Source organism: Amblyomma maculatum, chromosome 4 (assembly GCF_055883805.1).
Source record: "Amblyomma maculatum isolate TAMU_Amacu chromosome 4, ASM5588380v1, whole genome shotgun sequence".
Lineage (NCBI taxonomy): Eukaryota > Metazoa > Arthropoda > Arachnida > Ixodida > Ixodidae > Amblyomma > Amblyomma maculatum.
Window position 1 is genome coordinate 136,847,423 of NC_139347.1, and position 18,516 is coordinate 136,865,938.

The 18,516-nt window shown below is 45.9% G+C and overlaps 1 protein-coding gene across 2 annotated transcripts in view; it reads left to right on the forward strand.

Moving 5' to 3' along the window:
* Liprin-beta (liprin-beta 1) overlaps positions 1-14,397 on the forward strand; it is a 77,906-nt gene extending 63,509 nt beyond the window's left edge. For both annotated transcript variants that reach the window (XM_084602554.1, XM_084602555.1), the window contains exons 13-18: positions 4,786-4,911; positions 10,434-10,562; positions 10,647-10,835; positions 11,091-11,258; positions 13,067-13,123; positions 13,897-14,397. In XM_084602554.1, coding sequence (XP_084458680.1) covers positions 4,786-4,911; positions 10,434-10,562; positions 10,647-10,835; positions 11,091-11,258; positions 13,067-13,123; positions 13,897-13,947 — 720 coding nt within the window. In that variant the 3' untranslated portion in view covers positions 13,948-14,397. The remainder of the gene's footprint in view (positions 1-4,785; positions 4,912-10,433; positions 10,563-10,646; positions 10,836-11,090; positions 11,259-13,066; positions 13,124-13,896) is intronic.
* Positions 14,398-18,516: the final 4,119 nt, after the last annotated feature.

Genomic DNA, 18,516 nt, shown 5'->3' on the forward strand with positions numbered 1-18,516 from the left:
AACTTTACCCGCATCGCTCATTCAAAATCAACCTTTCATGGGCGTTGGCTGGGACCGCGCCGACAGTACTTATTCGTATTTCCAAATTACAGGGCTGGAGTATTTAGTTGCGAGTTCCGGAGGTTGCATGGGAGAGAGAGCACGCAGTAGCCGCCGCGGCCGCCGTCCCCTTTCTCTAACGCCACTGGCCGCCGCATCCTCATGACGCCATTTAGGTTTTACCTACACGTCCACGGTTTTACCTGGTTCCATTTTCTTTCCCCATTTTGGACTTGCGCAGCCTCTAACTATACCGCCTTTTGCGGAGGTGTGCTTTTTTTTTTTTTTTTTTTTTTTTGCCACGTGTTGCTGCGCGGACACGGCAGTAGTTCGAATTATCCGTAGCGGAACCGACTCGCATTCGAATTAATGGGTATTTTTGTACACAGATCTCTATAGAGCTTGTTCAGACCAAGTGGAGTAGTTCGAATTATCCGAAAATTCGAATGATCGAGGTTCGAATTAACGAGTTTTCTCTGTATATCGAATCTTCTGCTGCCGAACGGGAGTTTAATAAATGAAAACAGTACTTTTATACTTTCATGTGGGATTTTTAGGGGGTTATTCTGAGAGAATAACTTGATAAGTCCAGGCCTGACTATAATATGCTGCAGATGCACGGATGAATTATTAACTTCTAAACGCCGATTATGCACTTAGCAAGTTTCACGTATTTCTGCATGTGTATTTGTTTGCTTGCTTTCTGGGTGTAAATAAATATACCGTAAAAACCCGCGTATAATACGAACCCGAATATAATACGAGGTGAAATTCTGGAGACGCGAAATGGAAAAAAAAGTTTTTACCGCATATAATACGAGAGAGAAAAAACAAGACATTTATTGAAATCGGACCTCACACTTCAATCACTTTCATCTTCAGCAGCGCTTTCCTTGGAAATTTCTTTGTCGGACAAATCATCCCACAGGTACTCATCTTTTGTGCCATCGAGGGCGTTTGAGATGCCGCACTTCTTAAACGAACGGCGCACAAGCTCCTCTGGGATGCTTGCCCACGCGTCCACAATCCATTTGCACAGCGTGGCTGGCGATGCTCGCTTCAGCCGCCCGGCCGGCGTCACTGCAGGCTCACCTGACCGCATCCATTCCGTGTAGCATCGCTTGACTGCGTCCTTGAAGGGTTTGTTGACACAAACGTCGAGAGGCTGAAGTTGTGAGGTCATCCCACCCGGAATCACAACAAGTTCTGTGCGGCAGTCGCTTAGCAGCCTCTTCACCGAGTCGGCCAAATGGCAACGAAACGCGTCCAGCACGAGGATGGATGGAAAGGACAACAGTGCACCGGGCCGTTTGCACCACACTGACTTCACCCAGTCGAGGACAAGATCCTCGTTCATCCAACCTTTTTCATGGCATCTCACGATGACATTCTTCGGCAGCTCCTCACCTTTCGGCATTGTCTTGCGCTTGAAGATGACATAGGGCGGGAGTTTGCGGCCGTCTGCCGTGCACGATAGCATGACTGTAACCCGCGTCTTCTCGTTTCCAGTAGACCGGATACAAACTTGTTTAGAGCCCTTCTTATGGACGGTGAGGGGCGATGGCATGTCCAGGTAAACCGGCGTCTGGTCAGCATTGCCTATTTGCCCCAGCTGAAAGTTTTTGGTCTTTCGCAAAGAAATCACGTGGCGCTGAAAAGCCACCAGCAGCTCTTCGAAGGATTCGGGCAGCTTTTGTGAAATCGAGGTTCGCCGGCGTAGCGAGAATCCAGCACGGCACATATAGCGATGTATCCAGTGCTTGCTTGCTTTGAAGGCGGAGCTCGGAATTCCCTTTTCCCTTGCAAGCTCCCTAGCTTTTGCCTGCATAAGCTCTACGCTCACAGCTAGATGCGATGCTCGCTGTTCTCGTACGAACTCCGTCAGAGCGAGTTCAATTTCCGGGAATGCGCCATTCTTTGGCCCGCGAAAGCTTCTTCGCATTCCCTTGCACGCGAAAAGGGCTTCTTTCTGTCGTCGCCATCCGCGAATGCTTCCCTCGGTGACGCCAAACTGCCTCCCGGCCGCACTGTTGCCGATGTTTTCAGCAACTAAAATCACCTTTCTCTTAAAGCAGCCGAGTACTGTTTCCGAGACCCTGGCATCTTGCTCGTTCACTTAAAGAAAAAAGCGTGCACTTTTTCGCGAACCGTGGTTTGCACGAGAGCACATGCGCTGATGCTGTGCGCACTCGACAACCCAACAACGAAGAGACGACACCTCGACGTCGTGGCCACTGCGGGGTGCGGCCACGTTAGGGCAACGAAGCCAAGCCGTAGCCGCACATCGATAACAAAGCCAAGCCGTAGCCACGCGGCAACAACGAAACCAAAACTTCTCGCAAAACTTTGACATTTTGGTTGGGATCCACAAATAATACGAGGCGGAAATTTGGAACGCTGAAAGTTGGAAAAAAAACTCGTATTATACGCGGGTTTTTACGGTATATAGTAGTCATACATCTGCACTTACTTGTGATTTGCCCGGAAAGGTTCATGGGGTCACACTACACACAGCCGGCGGGGAAGGCAGCTCCCGCGCCAACTACACGCAGGCGTTACTCGTGCGCGACAAGTGTCTCTAACCCATCGTGCAGAGGCGCGGCCACGGCAGGTCTGGACAAAATAGGCAACGACTGAACATGCTAGGTAACAGTTTATTTACCCTAACATAAGGCAAAACACACACAACGGAAGAATTATATTCGATAAAATAGAGTTTGGGTGGCTCACTGGGTCGTCATAGTTGTCAGCCGGGAAGGGAAGGTCAGGGTCGTTTGTCGAGGGTCTCCGGGTGCAGGTGGGGCAAGAGAGAGACTTTCCCGTTGTGAGCACCCCGGTTTTATCCCTCGGTTGCTTCTCAGGACCAGACAACGAGAAGCAAGTAGTTCCTCCTCACGTTTGGAATGCATCCTTCCCTAAGTGACCAGCGTGATGCCGTGACGTCGGAGCATTGTATGGAGAGCGGAGGAAACACTATGCGCCTTCTCCCCCACCCTCTCCTGGCGAGTGCGTGTCGTCTTGTGACTCTTGCACGCTCGTCGCTGGTTAGGAAGGAGAGTGGGATATTTGTACGCATATTCTCACAAGTTATGATTCTATACTGAATTTTGTGATTGAACAACCGCTGGACCACATCTCCCAATAAGTCGCCTATGCCCACGCAAGGATGGTTTCTGTGGAACCTGCACCACAAAATCTACAGCTGCACTGTAATCGCCAGAGTCTCCATTAACTACTGTACCAACGTCTTCAACTAAGGAGCCAATTAAAGCCAAATCAAGCCAAAACCAAATTAGCTAGACCACCTATATATACGGTGCACAGTGTAAAGTTAGAATTCTCGTGTGCTTGATAACATTGTTTCGAAGTCGTAGCGCTATTAAAGCCCAATAGGAGATATTTGCAGAAGTCTTTCTAATTTTATGCTTCTAGAATTTCTATGCTTTATGACATCGAGTAAAGGCGAATGTTCTGCATTTTGCACATTGTTTGGATTTGATGTCAGCATTTTCTCATGTAATAGAACAGCGAACTAGAATAGACAGCCTAGCAGATCGAGGTCTCTGTGTATCCCCAGAAATGTACCTCAGTTTCAGTTCGATTTCAAGAGAGTGCGGTTGCAGTGATGCCGGAAATCTGTGGATTGCAAAAATTACCTTGAAATGAAACTGAAACAACGGAATTCATCTCGTTAATGTGGAAAACAACCTCGAAGAGCGATCACTCTTTCAGCATTTGAGCAGAACCTGCACCAAAAGGTTTCTGAAGGTAGCAAAGCGTGCTGCTGGGTAGCCCCCCCCCCCGCCCTTCCACTTTACCCGAAACATTAAACCATTGAATGTGGCCTGCCCCCTCCCCCCGAATAAAAAAAAATAAATATTTACAAATTTTCGATCTTGCCAAATTTGTAGGCATGCCTGCAGTTTTTTTTTCATTATCTTTTTTTCTGCTCTTTCTTTCTTTCTTCCTTCTTTTTTTTCCCATTTAGTGAACTCAGTCTTAGCAAAAGGCTACTTGGATTTTGTATGTCTTTCAGTTCTCTGCGGAAGAAGTGTTTTGTGCAAAAGATTAGCTGCACTGAGGACACCCAAAGTGGGCTACTCCCTTTCCCCACTGCTCAACTTAACTAAGGGAGGTGCTCGCTTTTAGCCAAGTGCTCAGCTTATTGTCAGGTTTGGTGTGCCCACCCCCCTTTGACATCTGCTTAAGAGATATGAAGCAGCTGCGGATCGGGCAGTATTCACTCCATCTTACAAGGTGTGAACTGTTTCTGGAGATAAGAAGTGTAGCTGCCCTGTTGTACTTAAGTTGAAGACAACACAGAGGGCTATGGTACGAAAAATGGTAGGGGTAACATTAAAAGATAGGAAACGTGCAGAATGGGTCAGAGAAATAACTCAAGTCACTGACATTCTAGTGGAAATCAAGAAGAAGAAATGGGCATGGGCAGGACATGTAGTACGAAGAGAGGATAATCGATGGTTAAGGCTTAGGGTAACAAACTGGATTCCAAGGGAAGGAAAGCGTAGCAGGGGGCGGCAGAAAGTTAGGTGGGCGGATGAGGTTAAGAAGTTTGCAGGGGTCAAGTGGATGCAGCTAGCACAGAACCGGGTTAGTTGGAGAAATATGGGAGAGGCCTTCACTCTGCAATGGGTATAGTCAGGCTGATGATGATGATGATGATTCTTTGTTGGGTAGCTTCAGCAGAGTGAGTGAGGACACTGCCCTCTTCCCTCGTGAATGCAGGAGGACCTCCTGCGGCTGAAGGTGACCAACCAGTTCCACCACCTGAGCATGAAGCGGGGCATACAGGTGCTGCGGCTGAATCGCTTTGACCCCAGCTGCCTCAAGCGCCGCTCACTGCCCGACGAGGCAAGTGGTGATTGCTCTTGTTTGCCAATTTAATAGAAGACAAGGCTGCCAGTGGATATGTGGTAGCTGGTTTCAAGCTTTATCCCATTAATTCCCAAGTGTTCAAAACGTTCAATAGAAGTAATGAACATCCAGTATTCCATCCCTAATGGCCCCTTTATCGTGGAAATGTGAAAAACTGGGAGATTTTTCTCTGTGAATTTTAATGAATTTTTCTCTGTCTCACATAACCTCTGAAACTGATTGCTGCTTGCGGTTACTTGCGTGATATGCACTGGTACCCGCTTTGCAAGTTTTTGTTTTTGTGCAATAGATGGCACCGCCAGTGTGCCAGGCTTAGGGTGCCTAGATGTCAGCGCCGCCGTCCAGGGTGGAGACAACCTCGCCGACGCTGCCATATTGAAGCACACGGGATCCGCTGCGCTAGCATGCGTAACGGCGCCGTTCTTGATTTCAGCGCTTCAGGGGTTTTGAGTTGAATTGTCTTTTTTATCAGTATCGCACTGTGTGGAATTTCACTCTCAATAGCCATTTTACACATCGGATTGTCGAATACGTAATTGTATGACTCAATTTTACGGCCTCAAGTGACCAAGATTGTGCGGCTGTGGGATTGGAAAACCTGTTACTATTTAACAGATCCTTTCGCCAGCATGTTCTGCTGCCCTGTGCGGGTTGAAGAAAGTATCTTATTGTTTTCCACATGGCCTTTTTTTTTTTATCCGTAGTTTTGTTGACAGCCGCTTGCGCCCTGCGGTTGGATTTGCTTTCTTTGCGCGGGCTGTATCTCTTTTATGAGCTCGCAAAAACTGATGTCGGTCTCTTTCTAATCATTCGAAGTGAAAATGCGAGTTGTTTGGCCGTATGTTGCTTACAAGGAGCAATTGCATCTGTTTACAGGCAGACGCTGGTATGCACTAATGATGCGTATACGAACGTTGCGACAGCGTTTTCTTTTTTTCTTTTTTTCTCGGCTCCCTCGAAAACCGACTTCTCTAGTTGTTGATAGCATACATGATTAAGTAAGGTTTTCACTCGTTTCGTTTTCCTCCTGGGCGCCCATTCGCCGGAAGTCCGTGAACTTGCTCGCATGTCGAGTACGCTTGCATCATGGACATATGCAGCGGTTGCTCGACTGCTATTCATCTCCTTTATTTTATTCATGGCGATCTCTAGTGATTATTAAACTATGCGTGTGAACCTACGCAAATGATTAATTTGAGGTGATCACAAACTATAGATGCTGTTTTCTGAAAATTTTAAATCCGAAATTAAGAGTAATCGATTTAAAAAAAATCATTCATTTCAAAAATAAAGCGACCATAAAGGTTTGATTGAAAAAGCTGCATTATTTTGGCTGTGCCTGAATTACATTTTCTGATTGGGTACTGAACAGTCAGGCTGCTGTAAAAATAAATGCTAGACGCCTAAAAGTTGATGTTTATTGCTGATGCAGACAAGTATGTAACGTAACTTATCTATCTCACCCCTAGCAGACAGTAAAGACAACAAAGCCGAATACGATGCGAATTTGAAAAGGCGTAGCTTGTTGATCCAGTTGATGCCTAGTACGTGAAAAAACAATAGCCGAAACGACATGTTCATAATAAAAACAAGTACACCGGTTGACGCTAGAAACACCACTGAATTTTTTTTGCATGAAATTTTATTTTGTGTTTCCAGCGCCGCCCCTGTACTCTTATGAACGCGTCGTTTCCGCTGTTTTTTTTTTTTTTTTTACGTAGAATGCAAATAATTTTTCTAATGTTGAGTGCAGTCGAACATGGAAAAAATGCAAACTGTAATATAAATTACCGAGCCGGAAGGACATATATATTGTGTATGCATAGTCGATTGTAGCTCTTGTAGAAAAGATATGAAAGCAAAGCGTGAAAAGAGATGCAACTCACGAATTATGTAACAAACTTAGAGCAAAAATTTTGATGTGCGCAGTGTGAAAGCATTCGCATCAATAATGAAAATGAAAAAAAAAAAAAGGAAAGACATCAACCACGAACTAGCGAGAAAGAAAGACTGGTAAATTTGATGTGTAGAGTGTGGTATAACAGTTAAAACAAAACACTCTACACCAAGCTGACATCAGCACAGTATAGCTGCCATAATTGTCATCACAATCCTCAAATTCGCTTAGCCGGCCTCTGCACCAACAGTTGAGGAGGAGCTGCTGTCTTCCTTTCCAGGAGGTGTACGTTACGCAGGCCGTCTCGCAGAGAGTTTACTCGGCTTCTGTTGAGCTGAATAAATAATTAAAAACAAGTGCTATTGTTTTGAATCACTGGAAATTGAGGAAATTATACTCTCCACTAACATCTACAGTAAAAGAGCATGGTAAAAGCTCTGAAATTTAACAGACGGCGTCCATCCTATCAATATCTCTCCAAACTCGTCCTCATCTAAGTGCTACTAAGGAAAGATAAAGCACCAAGCGTGATTAGTAAGGTTAATTTAAAGTCATACAAAGAAATACTTTGAAAAATATTATCCAAAGTAATAAAGAGAACGTTTTCATAAAAATTTTGCTGAACATTACCGAATCTCGCATATTTATAAACAAGGTGCAGTCTACGACAGATGTCGATCCAGAAAACCCAGGAAAAATTTTGAGTAATATAATGCGTGTTGACGGCATGTTTACATATGTCGCATCATGCTTAGGCATTTTGCTCCGCAACATAATAGAAAGCGCGGCAATGAATGAACAGCGCATTTATCGTGTTGCAAATATATACCCGCAAAAAAAATTTCGCTACATCGCTTGCGATTACAACGGTGCAATACGTACTTATCTAAAGAAATAAGTTAGGAGCCTTGACTTGAGATCCGCGAGACATCGCTACCAAAAAGCATCTTCATTCGACTCTAGCTATGACACTACGCGAATAGAAAAACAATGTTTAAAACAAAATACAGGTCAAAACTGTCTTGAAACTTACATCGCCGGTATATGACTTAGTTATTTTCCGTCGGTCCCACTTCTATCTTCCCTTTCAGCGCCAGGGGAAATGAAAACAACCTAGTTCTTTACGGGTTCACCCAGTGCATATCGGCACACTCAAATTCTTGTAATGCTCATTTTGTTGACCTGACAAGCTTCTAAGACACGTGGTCTAACAATCTCAAATAAGTAAAACCACCAGCGAGTTATCCGCAGCCTCGAAAAACGCAAGCTTAGCTGCTTGCCCCATGCAACTGCGACCGCACCGATCGCCCGTCGTGATTCAACATGGCGCCGCAGCGCGAAAGAGGCGGCATGGGGCCGGTCAAAGGTTGGCACCACCCTGAACGGCGGCGCTGACATCGAGGCACCCTAGCCAGGCTATAGTGAATCAGTCGCATTGCATCACTGCTGACGCTCACAAACGAAATAAATAGGAATTTGTGCTTGTGTTTTATGTGTGTGTTTTTTCTTGTGCCAAAATTTTTGAAGACTGAGATGCTGGGTGCAAGCAACTGTAGATGCTGAACCATTATTGGAGCAAGACGTCAGCAGCAAAAAGCATATAGTATGAAAAGCACACTTTTGACCTTCATGAAGACGACGTTGGTTTTGTTAGCTGGCATTTTGGGGTTGCAGTGTGAGAAAATCAAGCAACATGCAACTGTTCTGCTTTACTGTCCAGTCCTTTACTGTCCAGTCTCTGGAAAGTTGCCCAACTAGGATCATAGAAAAGCAACATCAGTTATCATTGTTTTGAATTTGCCTAATTCAGGCTTCGTGTTTAATAAAATTAATGATTTGATCCCATCTGGGGAGAGGGGTGTGTTAACCTTTTCGCTATCACGAACGTACCAGTACATTTTCGCACTTCCCTCCCCACAGTGTGTCACCGACATACCGGTACATTCTCTATCGTTCGTTCAAAACTTTGCGCCTTGGCGCAAAGCTGGTGCGCTTAGACTGGCTGCGCTATCTGTCAAATCTTTCTACAAGTTCGCATTTTCGCCCCACGCTATGTTAGCACGTATTGTCACGTAGTGGTGACAAGGCCGTACACGCCAAAAGAAGACACAGGCGTGATGGTACTGAAATAACTCTTTATTGGGGCTGACTTGCGCCCGTAAAATAGCTAAGCAACTCGGCGGCGGCGATAGCAACAAACGCGCTCGTCGGTCGTCGAACGAAGAATGCTCGTCACACTCGTCAACGCTCAATTTAAATGCTGCACAGAACAATCTAGATAACGTCACACACAGCTACCAGCACGGGCTGGAACATTGTGGAAAGACACCCGAGTGGCCGGAACCTTCGAGACAGATCTCGGTGCATCTTGCGCTACAACAAAACTGATAAAGGTGTGACTCGCGACATCGAGCATTAACAACAAAGATTACGGAACTGATACGCGGTCCAGAATCAGAGTGATAAGCCTGTATGCCGGCGGCTGTTAAAAAACAACAAATACTGTTTTGAAGGTTTCGCGGCAGTATATACTCAAGACTATGGAGCGACCGCGCCCACCCCCGCCACCTTCTTTGCTGGAGGGCGCAGTCGCTCAGCGCGCGCTACTCTCTCGCGCTAAGCGATCATGCGGCACGCGCGTTTTGCGGTGCGCATGTGTGGTTACGTGTTCAAGGGTTGCCCTGCCATCTGCCGTAGGTTTGCAGGTTTTTATTTTTATTTGGTTGGCATGTCTGCTACAACGTATCACGTTCAGGGGCGCACACCGTTGCCGCTCCAATAGGTCAACACATTACTCGCTGCTTTCGCTCTCTCTCGCAGCGCCCCTGCTCGCAGCGAGCAGCAGCAAAGGAGGTTGTTTAAGCCTCTTTTCATCTCCCTCTGTCATCTTTATTTCACAAAGGGCCATTTCTCTCTGTTGTGCGGGCCACCGAAAGTGTGCCCTCCGTGCACGCAGTTACTTTCGGATGGCTGACCGCGCAGGACCTTCGACTGCGGACTGGAGCAATGGCTCTTCTTATTATGAATATGACCCAAGCTCAGATTCGGACTCTCAAGAAGTATCAAGCAGTTTTTTTTTCTTATATTACCTTCATTTATCTAATTTGTAATCAGGCTGATGATGATGGTGCTAATTAGCAACACTTTCAGAACACTGAAATGTGCATATTCCATTGGCTATGTTATTTGTATAGCAATCATAATAAAAAATAAATCGCTATGCTCGTTCCCTGATATGCTCCTTCCCTGAAACCAAGCTGACACTGGGGGTGCGTCACAGCCAGAAACTCCCGACAGCGAAAGGGTTAAAAAGGTGTGCCTTAATTCATGGCCTGCATAGTTTCTACTAATTTTTTGTTTCCTTCTGGTTGAGATGTGAAGGAGTTGCCATATAGCTTAGTGAGCTGGATTCTACTGCTAAATGAGGCGAGGCAAAAAGCTGTTGTCTTTTTTTTCTTTACTTCAGGACATGTTAATATAGTGCACTTCCTCTGGATGTCTTTGCTCAACTGGGGCACGAAGCCTGACCAACAGCCTCGTTCAGCCGATGCAGCTGACCACCCCTAATAGCAGTGCCATCACATGTTGTGTGCGGATGCAGAGCAAGCAGTACAGCCCACTGGACGTGTCCCTGTGGACCAACCACCGGGTGATGGAGTGGCTGCGCACGGTGGACCTGTCCGAATATGCGCCCAACTTGCGAGGAAGTGGCGTCCATGGGGCACTACTGGTAAGGAAGCACCTCTGCATCGCCCGTGTGGGGTTAATTACTCGCTTGTGCCTGCATATGTGACCCTTGTGTTGGGGGGCTCAGATCTACGAGGACGGCATGACGTGGGAGGTGTTTGCGGCCGTGCTGAGCATCCCGGGCAGCAAGACGCTCTTGCGGCGCCACCTGTCGCTCCAGCTCAAGCAGCTGCTGGGGCCCCGCATTGTGCAGCGCAAGCGGGCCCTGCAGGCCAGCCCCGACCACGTGCCCCTGTCGCCTGCCGCTAAGGTCAAGGTAGGTGCATACGCGCAAAGCTGAAAGCCACTTGCGCAGTGTGGAAATACCCCAGCAAGAAAGAAATGGATTAGTAGAATTATGCTGGGAATGCAATGCAAAAAGCATATGACTGTTGTGCTAAGGTAAGAGCGAGAAGAAATGTTTCAGGGAGTTTATGTAGGGAGCTGAGGAAATTCTGCAGGGGCACAGCGAGGATGGCACGTGTTTGTGACATAAACGCGGTCCACGGGTTATGGGCATGTGTTTTTGCAGGCAGCCAAGAAGAGCCCCCTGCGTTGGCGGCGAGCCAAGGGTGCTGACGGCTACCTGTGTCCCTTTGAGGCAGATGCTCTGACCGAGGACCTGTCCTCATGCGACTCCTCGGCTGCTGACACCTCACTCGACGACTCGTTCTCTTCCTCCGGCGCCCGGAGTGAGAAGGTAATGCATGCATTTTTCACCATGCTTGCTTGCCTCAGATGTAACAGTACAGGTTTGCGTTTTATATCTGATTCAGTGCAAGACTATGTGGTGTTTTGCCGGTCAGTTCAGGAAGACTAGGTGGGAAGTACATGTTTAGGACCCAGTCTTGCATTGAGTCGGCATTGAGGAACATGGACTGCTGCCCCTGCAATCCCAGTTGCCCGAGATCGCAACCAATGAAGAGCTCTGCTCGCTTGTTTTTTTTTTTTTCTGACTCCTACATATTGCAGTAGGAATAGTTATCATACTGAAGTAAGTATTTATGTGACTTGCAAGATACTGAGGCTGGTGCCCAGGTTGTTGCACGGTTAGGATGGCCAAAGCTTTATTCTTAGAAGGGGGAACAACAAAAACGCATTTAATACATACATTATTTATGGGAGGCGAGAAAAATAAATGCAGACAGATGTGTGTTCCTAAGAGAAAGAGAGAGAGCACTCAAGTGTCTATATCACGAGACCGTAGGGGTTGTCACGAGTGCACACTACCTGCATCCAGTGCAGGTTTTGTTTAGTGGTTGCATCACTCCATAGGGTTATTAGGAACAGGCATAATCAGTGTCTGCAGCGTTTCACTCTACATATGTATAGTCACACTGTGCCATGGCACGTGTTTTGCGCACAGTCAGTTCCTGCCAGTTAGTTGCTCATCTCGCCGCGCTGTTGCTCATTCAGATTGAGAACAGCTGCACTCCGGCAATCTCCAGTATTCATATTAATAGTAAAGTCACCGACTGATTTTTCAGACACCCAATTTTTCAGACTTGCTTGATTATTCGGACTCTGCCATGTCACCGTCACATGCTCCATGGAGTCAATGCATAATGCGAACCAAAACTTCAGATGTTTGAAACTTTTATCTTTCGATTTTCTGGACTTCGTCTCTCGACCGCAGGTCAGAAGAAACGAAAAATTGGCACAACGTCGCTCCCATTTTGTTTATCTGTAACCTCAAACCCGCGCTGCATCCTGCATACCCGCTATACTCTGAATTGCTGGCACTGCTAACTGAGGAGTTAACGGATGCATTACTCTCTGAAATCAGGCTGCTCCATGGTTCTGCTGACCGGTGTTGACAGGGGACGGGCCAGTAAGTGTGAGCTTACTTCTATCACGTGACCATATGTCACAGCTTATGTGTAGCCAGCGGTGCAGGTCACTGCGATGGAATGAGGCTACTTGCAGACGGTGATTTGCAGGCATGGAGGGATTAGAAAAGGTTGCGCGCCTTGACTAGTGCTCCGAAAAGTGCCTGCTGCCAACTGACGGCAGACGCTGGTTTTAATTCATTTTGCAGTACATTGCGTGTCCCAACTAAGCACGGCCTCTGTGAGAGCTTTGCGTGAAACACATTCCAGCTTCAGACGGCTGCTGGAGCTCGCGAGGCAGTGTCGCTTTTCTTTCTATTTTTCGTCTTGAACGCAGCGCATGGCAGGTGACTTCTACTGCTCCCGTGGAGACAGCCACCACTGCCACTTTTTTTTTTCATGCGAGAGAAAAAAAATGAAGGCGAACGTAAAGTGGCTTGCCGGTGTCCCGCGCTTGGTAGATAAAGCAATATTTTTATTTTGAAGTCTTTTTTTTTCTTTTTTTCGGAATGCTTCTTTTTCGGTCGGTGATTGTATTAGTGGCTGCAATTGTTTTTGTGTTGGCTGACCAAGTTGTTTGAGGGCAGTGAAGTTCACCCATTCTTGGACATGTTAGGGTGGGTTTCCTGCCACTGTGTGTTGATGTGATTTTATTCACTCCCCTTTGCATTTTTTTCAGGACCCAAAGATGGCTCAGGAAATTGAGGCCGTGTCCAATGAGATATCTTCATTCATGGTGAGCCTCCCTCGGCTTGGCCCGCTGTGGATCATTGTAATCCTTTTCCCGGGAATAATGGACACGAGCGGAAAAATGTGCAGGGGGCTTTTAGTTGGCCCCCACAGTGGACCCTTCCAACTCGACCATGCCAGAACTGTTGCAGGAAAGGAAGTTAGAAAAATTCATAAAAACTGTGTTGGTGGGATGTAATGTTGACAATGCCAGAGATTTGGCCACTGAGGAATGTCTGGCAGCACCCCATTTTTTCTTATCTAGTTGTCACAGCTGTGTTCTGTGGACATGATGACACCTCCGTGACTTGCAGCAGTGGACTGCCAACCTTGGCTCTGTCACCCAAAAGCATCGCACACAGGCTTTACCACAGTAGTCCGGGCTCTGAGCCTACTGTCTTTCAGATTTTAGTGAGTTTCCAAGTCCAGATGGTAACACCGCGAGACTTGGTATGAGAACACAAATGGTGTCTTGAGTCCGAAGGTTTATTTCCAGTGTGTTTGACTGAGACAAGAATTGCAAGCTTCGTGCTTCATTAAAGTTGTTCTGTTCTGGTGCAACTTTTTCAACTCGGCAGAAGCCTCGTCAGCTGCACCCTTTTGTGGGTGATCCTAACCAGGAAAGAACGATGAATAAAGCGCATGGTAGCATTTATAACTATGGCACAAACCATAAGCGTTTTCTTGTTTGTTTTGCGAAGGTTATGTGTAGAAGCTAGTTGCTGTAGGAGGCCTGTATGGGAACGGTTTATTTGTGTCTCCACCCTCCCCCTCTCCCAGAAACTGCAGGAGGTGAAGAACCTGGACAAGCTGGCCTCAACCAACATATAGGGACACCGGGCACCGTTCTGATCCTGCCCATACCAAAGCGCATCATTGCCTCTTATATAATATATATATATATATGTACACACATACACATCACGCGTAGTGAGATGCGCCTATTTTTATTGCCATTTATAACGGTGCTAGTATTGCTGACAGAATGTGGTGAGTGAGGTTGCTCATAAACTAGAGGTACACGAATGTGAAGGGGAGGGGTCCGGGGCGCGGGGAGTGACTTACACTGCTGATACTGGTCACGTCCTTGTCTCAGTCTACAAGCATATGTGCCCGCATACTGCATTAGAGACCTGGTGCCATGCACTGCTACCGAGCAAGCAGAATTCCACTTCTCAGTGTGGCACTTCATACAGTAGAACCTCAGTGATACGAATCACAGGGTCGCAAAAAAAAGAAGTATCATCCAAACATCCGTGTCATCAAAACGAACAAAAATCAGCATGCAGAAGTATGGGAAACGCGTTTAAGCTGATCTGTTTAAGGCCGGACGGCCATAGTGCACTTTGCGTGGGGCACATGGACCAGCGACAGACAATCACGACATTGACGATCCGCGAACTTCTCGCAGCACATACTGGGAGTGCCCGTCATGTCATAATGGAGGCTATGGTACAGCACGACAAGAAACAGTGACATTGGTGATGTGCGGGACATGTGCCGTCACAAACTTCTCGCAGCATGTAGAGCTCGACAGGCAATTGCGACAGCGGCAATGTGCAGGCCACGCGCCACCGCAAACTGCTCCCTGTGCGTACAGTGCGAGCGGGTGTCACATAGTGTCCAAGGCAGCAGTCACTATTACCACGTTCCTATCAATTGAAGTGGGGTGGTAGAATGTTCAGAACATGTGAAATTCTTCACATTATACACAATGCACTCCGGTCGGGGAATTTTACATGTTCACATCATCCTAAAATTTGCCTGGATTCTTATCACTGAGATTCCACTGTAGCACCTTGGCACTGCCAGTGCTATACCGGGCAGCCTTGAAACTGGAACTTTTCTTTCACTCAACGATCGCTTGGCATTTTATTGTAAATAAGGGTGTGCAAATATTAGAAATTTCGAATACCAATTTAATATGTTTGTTCGATTCTGATCCGAAAAACTAGTATTTGGAATTTTTTAAATTACCGAATATGCAGAAAATTTTTGATTTCCCCACAGTGCTATTGCACTGCGCGCTGCAGTGAAGCATCCTCAAAACACCATGAGGCAGTTTCGTGAAAGTATCCCTTTCATTAAGAAGGCCTTCCTGGCACTGTGCGCAAAAAAGCACTTGATGATATCGGGGAGAAAAAACTGTTCTCACTTGGGTTTGATCTCAAATGCTGACAGTCATCATACATGTACTCATCAGAGAAAGTTACTGTGATGCAAACAGTTTTAGGCAGGTTTTTTTTTATTTATTTATTTATTTATTTTTTTTTTTTTTCAGGCCTGTTTGATAATTGAAGCTTTCACCATATTTGTACATTTTTTTCTGGCCCCTTGATGTTTGAGGTAAGAGAAGCTGACTGTATTCAGCAGCATAATGACAGCTCCACCCGATGCAGAATACTGCATGAAATTTATGACAGATTTTTCAGCAGGATATTTCAATATTCGCACACCCTTAATTATAAGGCATAGCTTTGAGATCCCTACCCCGTCCTGAGCATTCCCTGGGCAGAGGTCAGTTGCTCCAATGTGCAATGCATAGTGCCTATCAGCCAAAGCTGAGCCATGACAGAGTCAAAGCCAAGTTGTTTTAATGGGAGCAGCCATGTGTGACACTGACTGGCTTTCCCGAGGCACTTCCACGTGGCTCAGCCTGACATTTGCTTTGCAACTGCCACTATTTGGTCCTCTGAAATTTCTCCAAGCACAGTAGAAGGTCTGCCCGGGACTGACTACAGGGAATGGTGTCTTCGTCGACGCCACCAGTGCCTCGTTTTCTACCCAGAAGGCAACGCTAGTTCCTTCCATCATACACAAGGCAGCTAGCCGTGCTGTCCTCTCTGCTCACTGATTGCCTTGTGCAAGATGCCATATGCGGCATCGTGCATTTCTGTTCTGTCGCCGTCTCGTAATCGGGTTTAGGCATTGTAGATGTTGTCAAGCTTCACTTCTACAGGTTGCTGTCAAGCATCTGGGCATTAGAAGAGCCTGCGAGACCTTTCGCGTTGTAATTTGCAAAAATTCACCACACTTCCACTTGCATATTGTCAGCTGCCGATTTGCTGACTGGTGGGAACAGTTCCTGGCAGCCATTTTGTAACGGTCTTCCTTTGTCGTCATTGTCTTTTGTCCAGTGGGCCAGTGTGTTTTTACAGCTGGTGGATGTCTTTGTCGTCCACACTTTGGTGTGGCAGGTAAACTGTGCAAAGACCACTGAAAACAGATGGCTGATGTGAAGGTCAGCCTTGCTGCTCTTGCTGTGTGTAAGTTTGCTCTGGGGTCTATTGAAGGTTGTGAATGAAGTCAACTTTTATGACTGTTTTATCATTGTACTGCACTAGGCAAGCCACGTTAGGGTTGATGGATAGCTATCTGTAGCGGTAATGCACAAATAACCCAAGTGAAGTTGCTCCAGTGGCAACTGAAAAAAGTGATGATGAGAAATTGCAAGTGCTACGGAAATAAACCTGTGGACATACTTTGACATGGTTGGCAATGCAGTTTAAAAGCATGGTTCATTGTCGCTTCACTGAAGGTTTGTGGTACTTGCAGCATGCATGCCTTGGTCAGTGCATGTGTAACTTGTAGAGCATGCTTACTTCTAACAAACATCATTTTATCGACTTAATATGTAGGTGAATGCAGTCATCATTTTCTCAACCAAAATGAGGAAATCTTTTCGTGGTATTACCTCCTCTGCCGCTTCAGGGGTGGTAATTAGCAGAGACTCTGGAAAAAGCATTTTAGTGTTTCGACAAACCTTAACCCAGTGATTGGTTAACGTGCGAGTGATAACCCTGTGACTAAACTAGGTGACATAGCGTGCCAACTACGGGCATTGTGGCTTTTGACTTTTAGCCTTGCTGCATTTTTTCTTTTTTCTGAAATTGTATGCATCCTGCCAGGCGTATTTTTGTGAATGTAATAATAACACGTTATAGCCCATTTTCGCTTGCACAGTGTTGTGTGTTCACTGAAGAGTCATAAAAAAAATCTCGCTTCGCACTGTCAATGATTTTTTCTTTCTACTGCCTATGTCAGATTGAAATGCAGTGCTACGCAGCGTAATGCCAGTAGAACTGGTACAAATCTTTCTCGAGAACTCTGCTTCGGTATGTGGTCCTCCAAAATCTCAGCCAGCAAAATGGTGAACCAAGCAGAAATGGTAGCTGGAAGCAAAAATAAGTTCATCATAAATCCCAGGGGCAGTACAGGGCCAGTTTGGTTCAAGGAGCCTGGCTTTGAAAGAAAAACTAATCTAAAATACCAATAAAGTGAATAGAAAATGCTACGACAGTGAAAGCTCATTGGTACAGTCCCACTTAATAAGTTTTTTGGCATAATACATTTTTTTTCTCCTTCCAGACCGATGCCCTGTAGAGGCAATTCTGTTTTGTGCAACTGATACATTCGTATTATCAATGTGGGTTTGTATAATACGGTCATGAAAATAATGAAAAACTTGCTTGATTTCGAATTTTCCTCTAAGAGAAAGTGAAAAATTCTAGCTGGGGCAACAGTAGCTCGTGGCCAATGTTTCAGTGCTATTAGCTCACCTACTGAACCCCCACATTCCGCTTTTATGATTGAGTATTTATTTTCTTATTCTCTTCAAATTTTCATTTTGGAACAGTCAATTTCAAGTCTTTGCTGTCACAGTCTGCAGGGTTGACCTTGGTAACCTGCCAAGGTGCTGTGCACTGATAACATCTTTGTTTACCTTCTGGCGACATCTCCTGCGAGGGTGATGGTCAGCAAAATTTGCAGAATGCTATGTTTTGGACACTCTTTGCACCCCTGTCAGAGGGGGGGGGAAGGGAAGGGGGCTAAGCAGTGAAACAACTGCGACTCCCGTTTCTATCAATTAGAGAAAAGCTTGCTTCTGGACACTGAGAAAAACAAAAAGTTAAGCACAAAATTACAGGTTATTTAGAGCACCGTAATTAAATTAAGTTTTGTGCTCAGTATGTTTCATTCACAACCTTTCTGGGGCTGGTTTGGATGCAGTTGATCTCATATCATTGAAAGCCCCATGCAAAAGTATAGCAATTGTGTTTGCCTGTATACTATATATATCCTTGACATCTGGGTAATAAGGATGCCCAACAGCTGAATACACTACAGTGGAATATCGATATGATTAGGAAATATATTATGAAGATATTGAGAGGCAACTTTGACGTACAGTCTTAAAAAGGGGGCTGCCATTGAGAGATATGGCATTATTAATGGTAGGATGAGCTCTGCAGAAAGGACCACAAAGCCAAAGCAGAGTTGATTAAAGACACTTCATGACCAGTGCCTGCACTGGTCATTCAAAGCAGGCGCTTGTAATCTGTATTAATAATAGTAGTAGTTTTAAGTTTGCCTAGGTGCCGACCAATGCTGTGCGTTCTT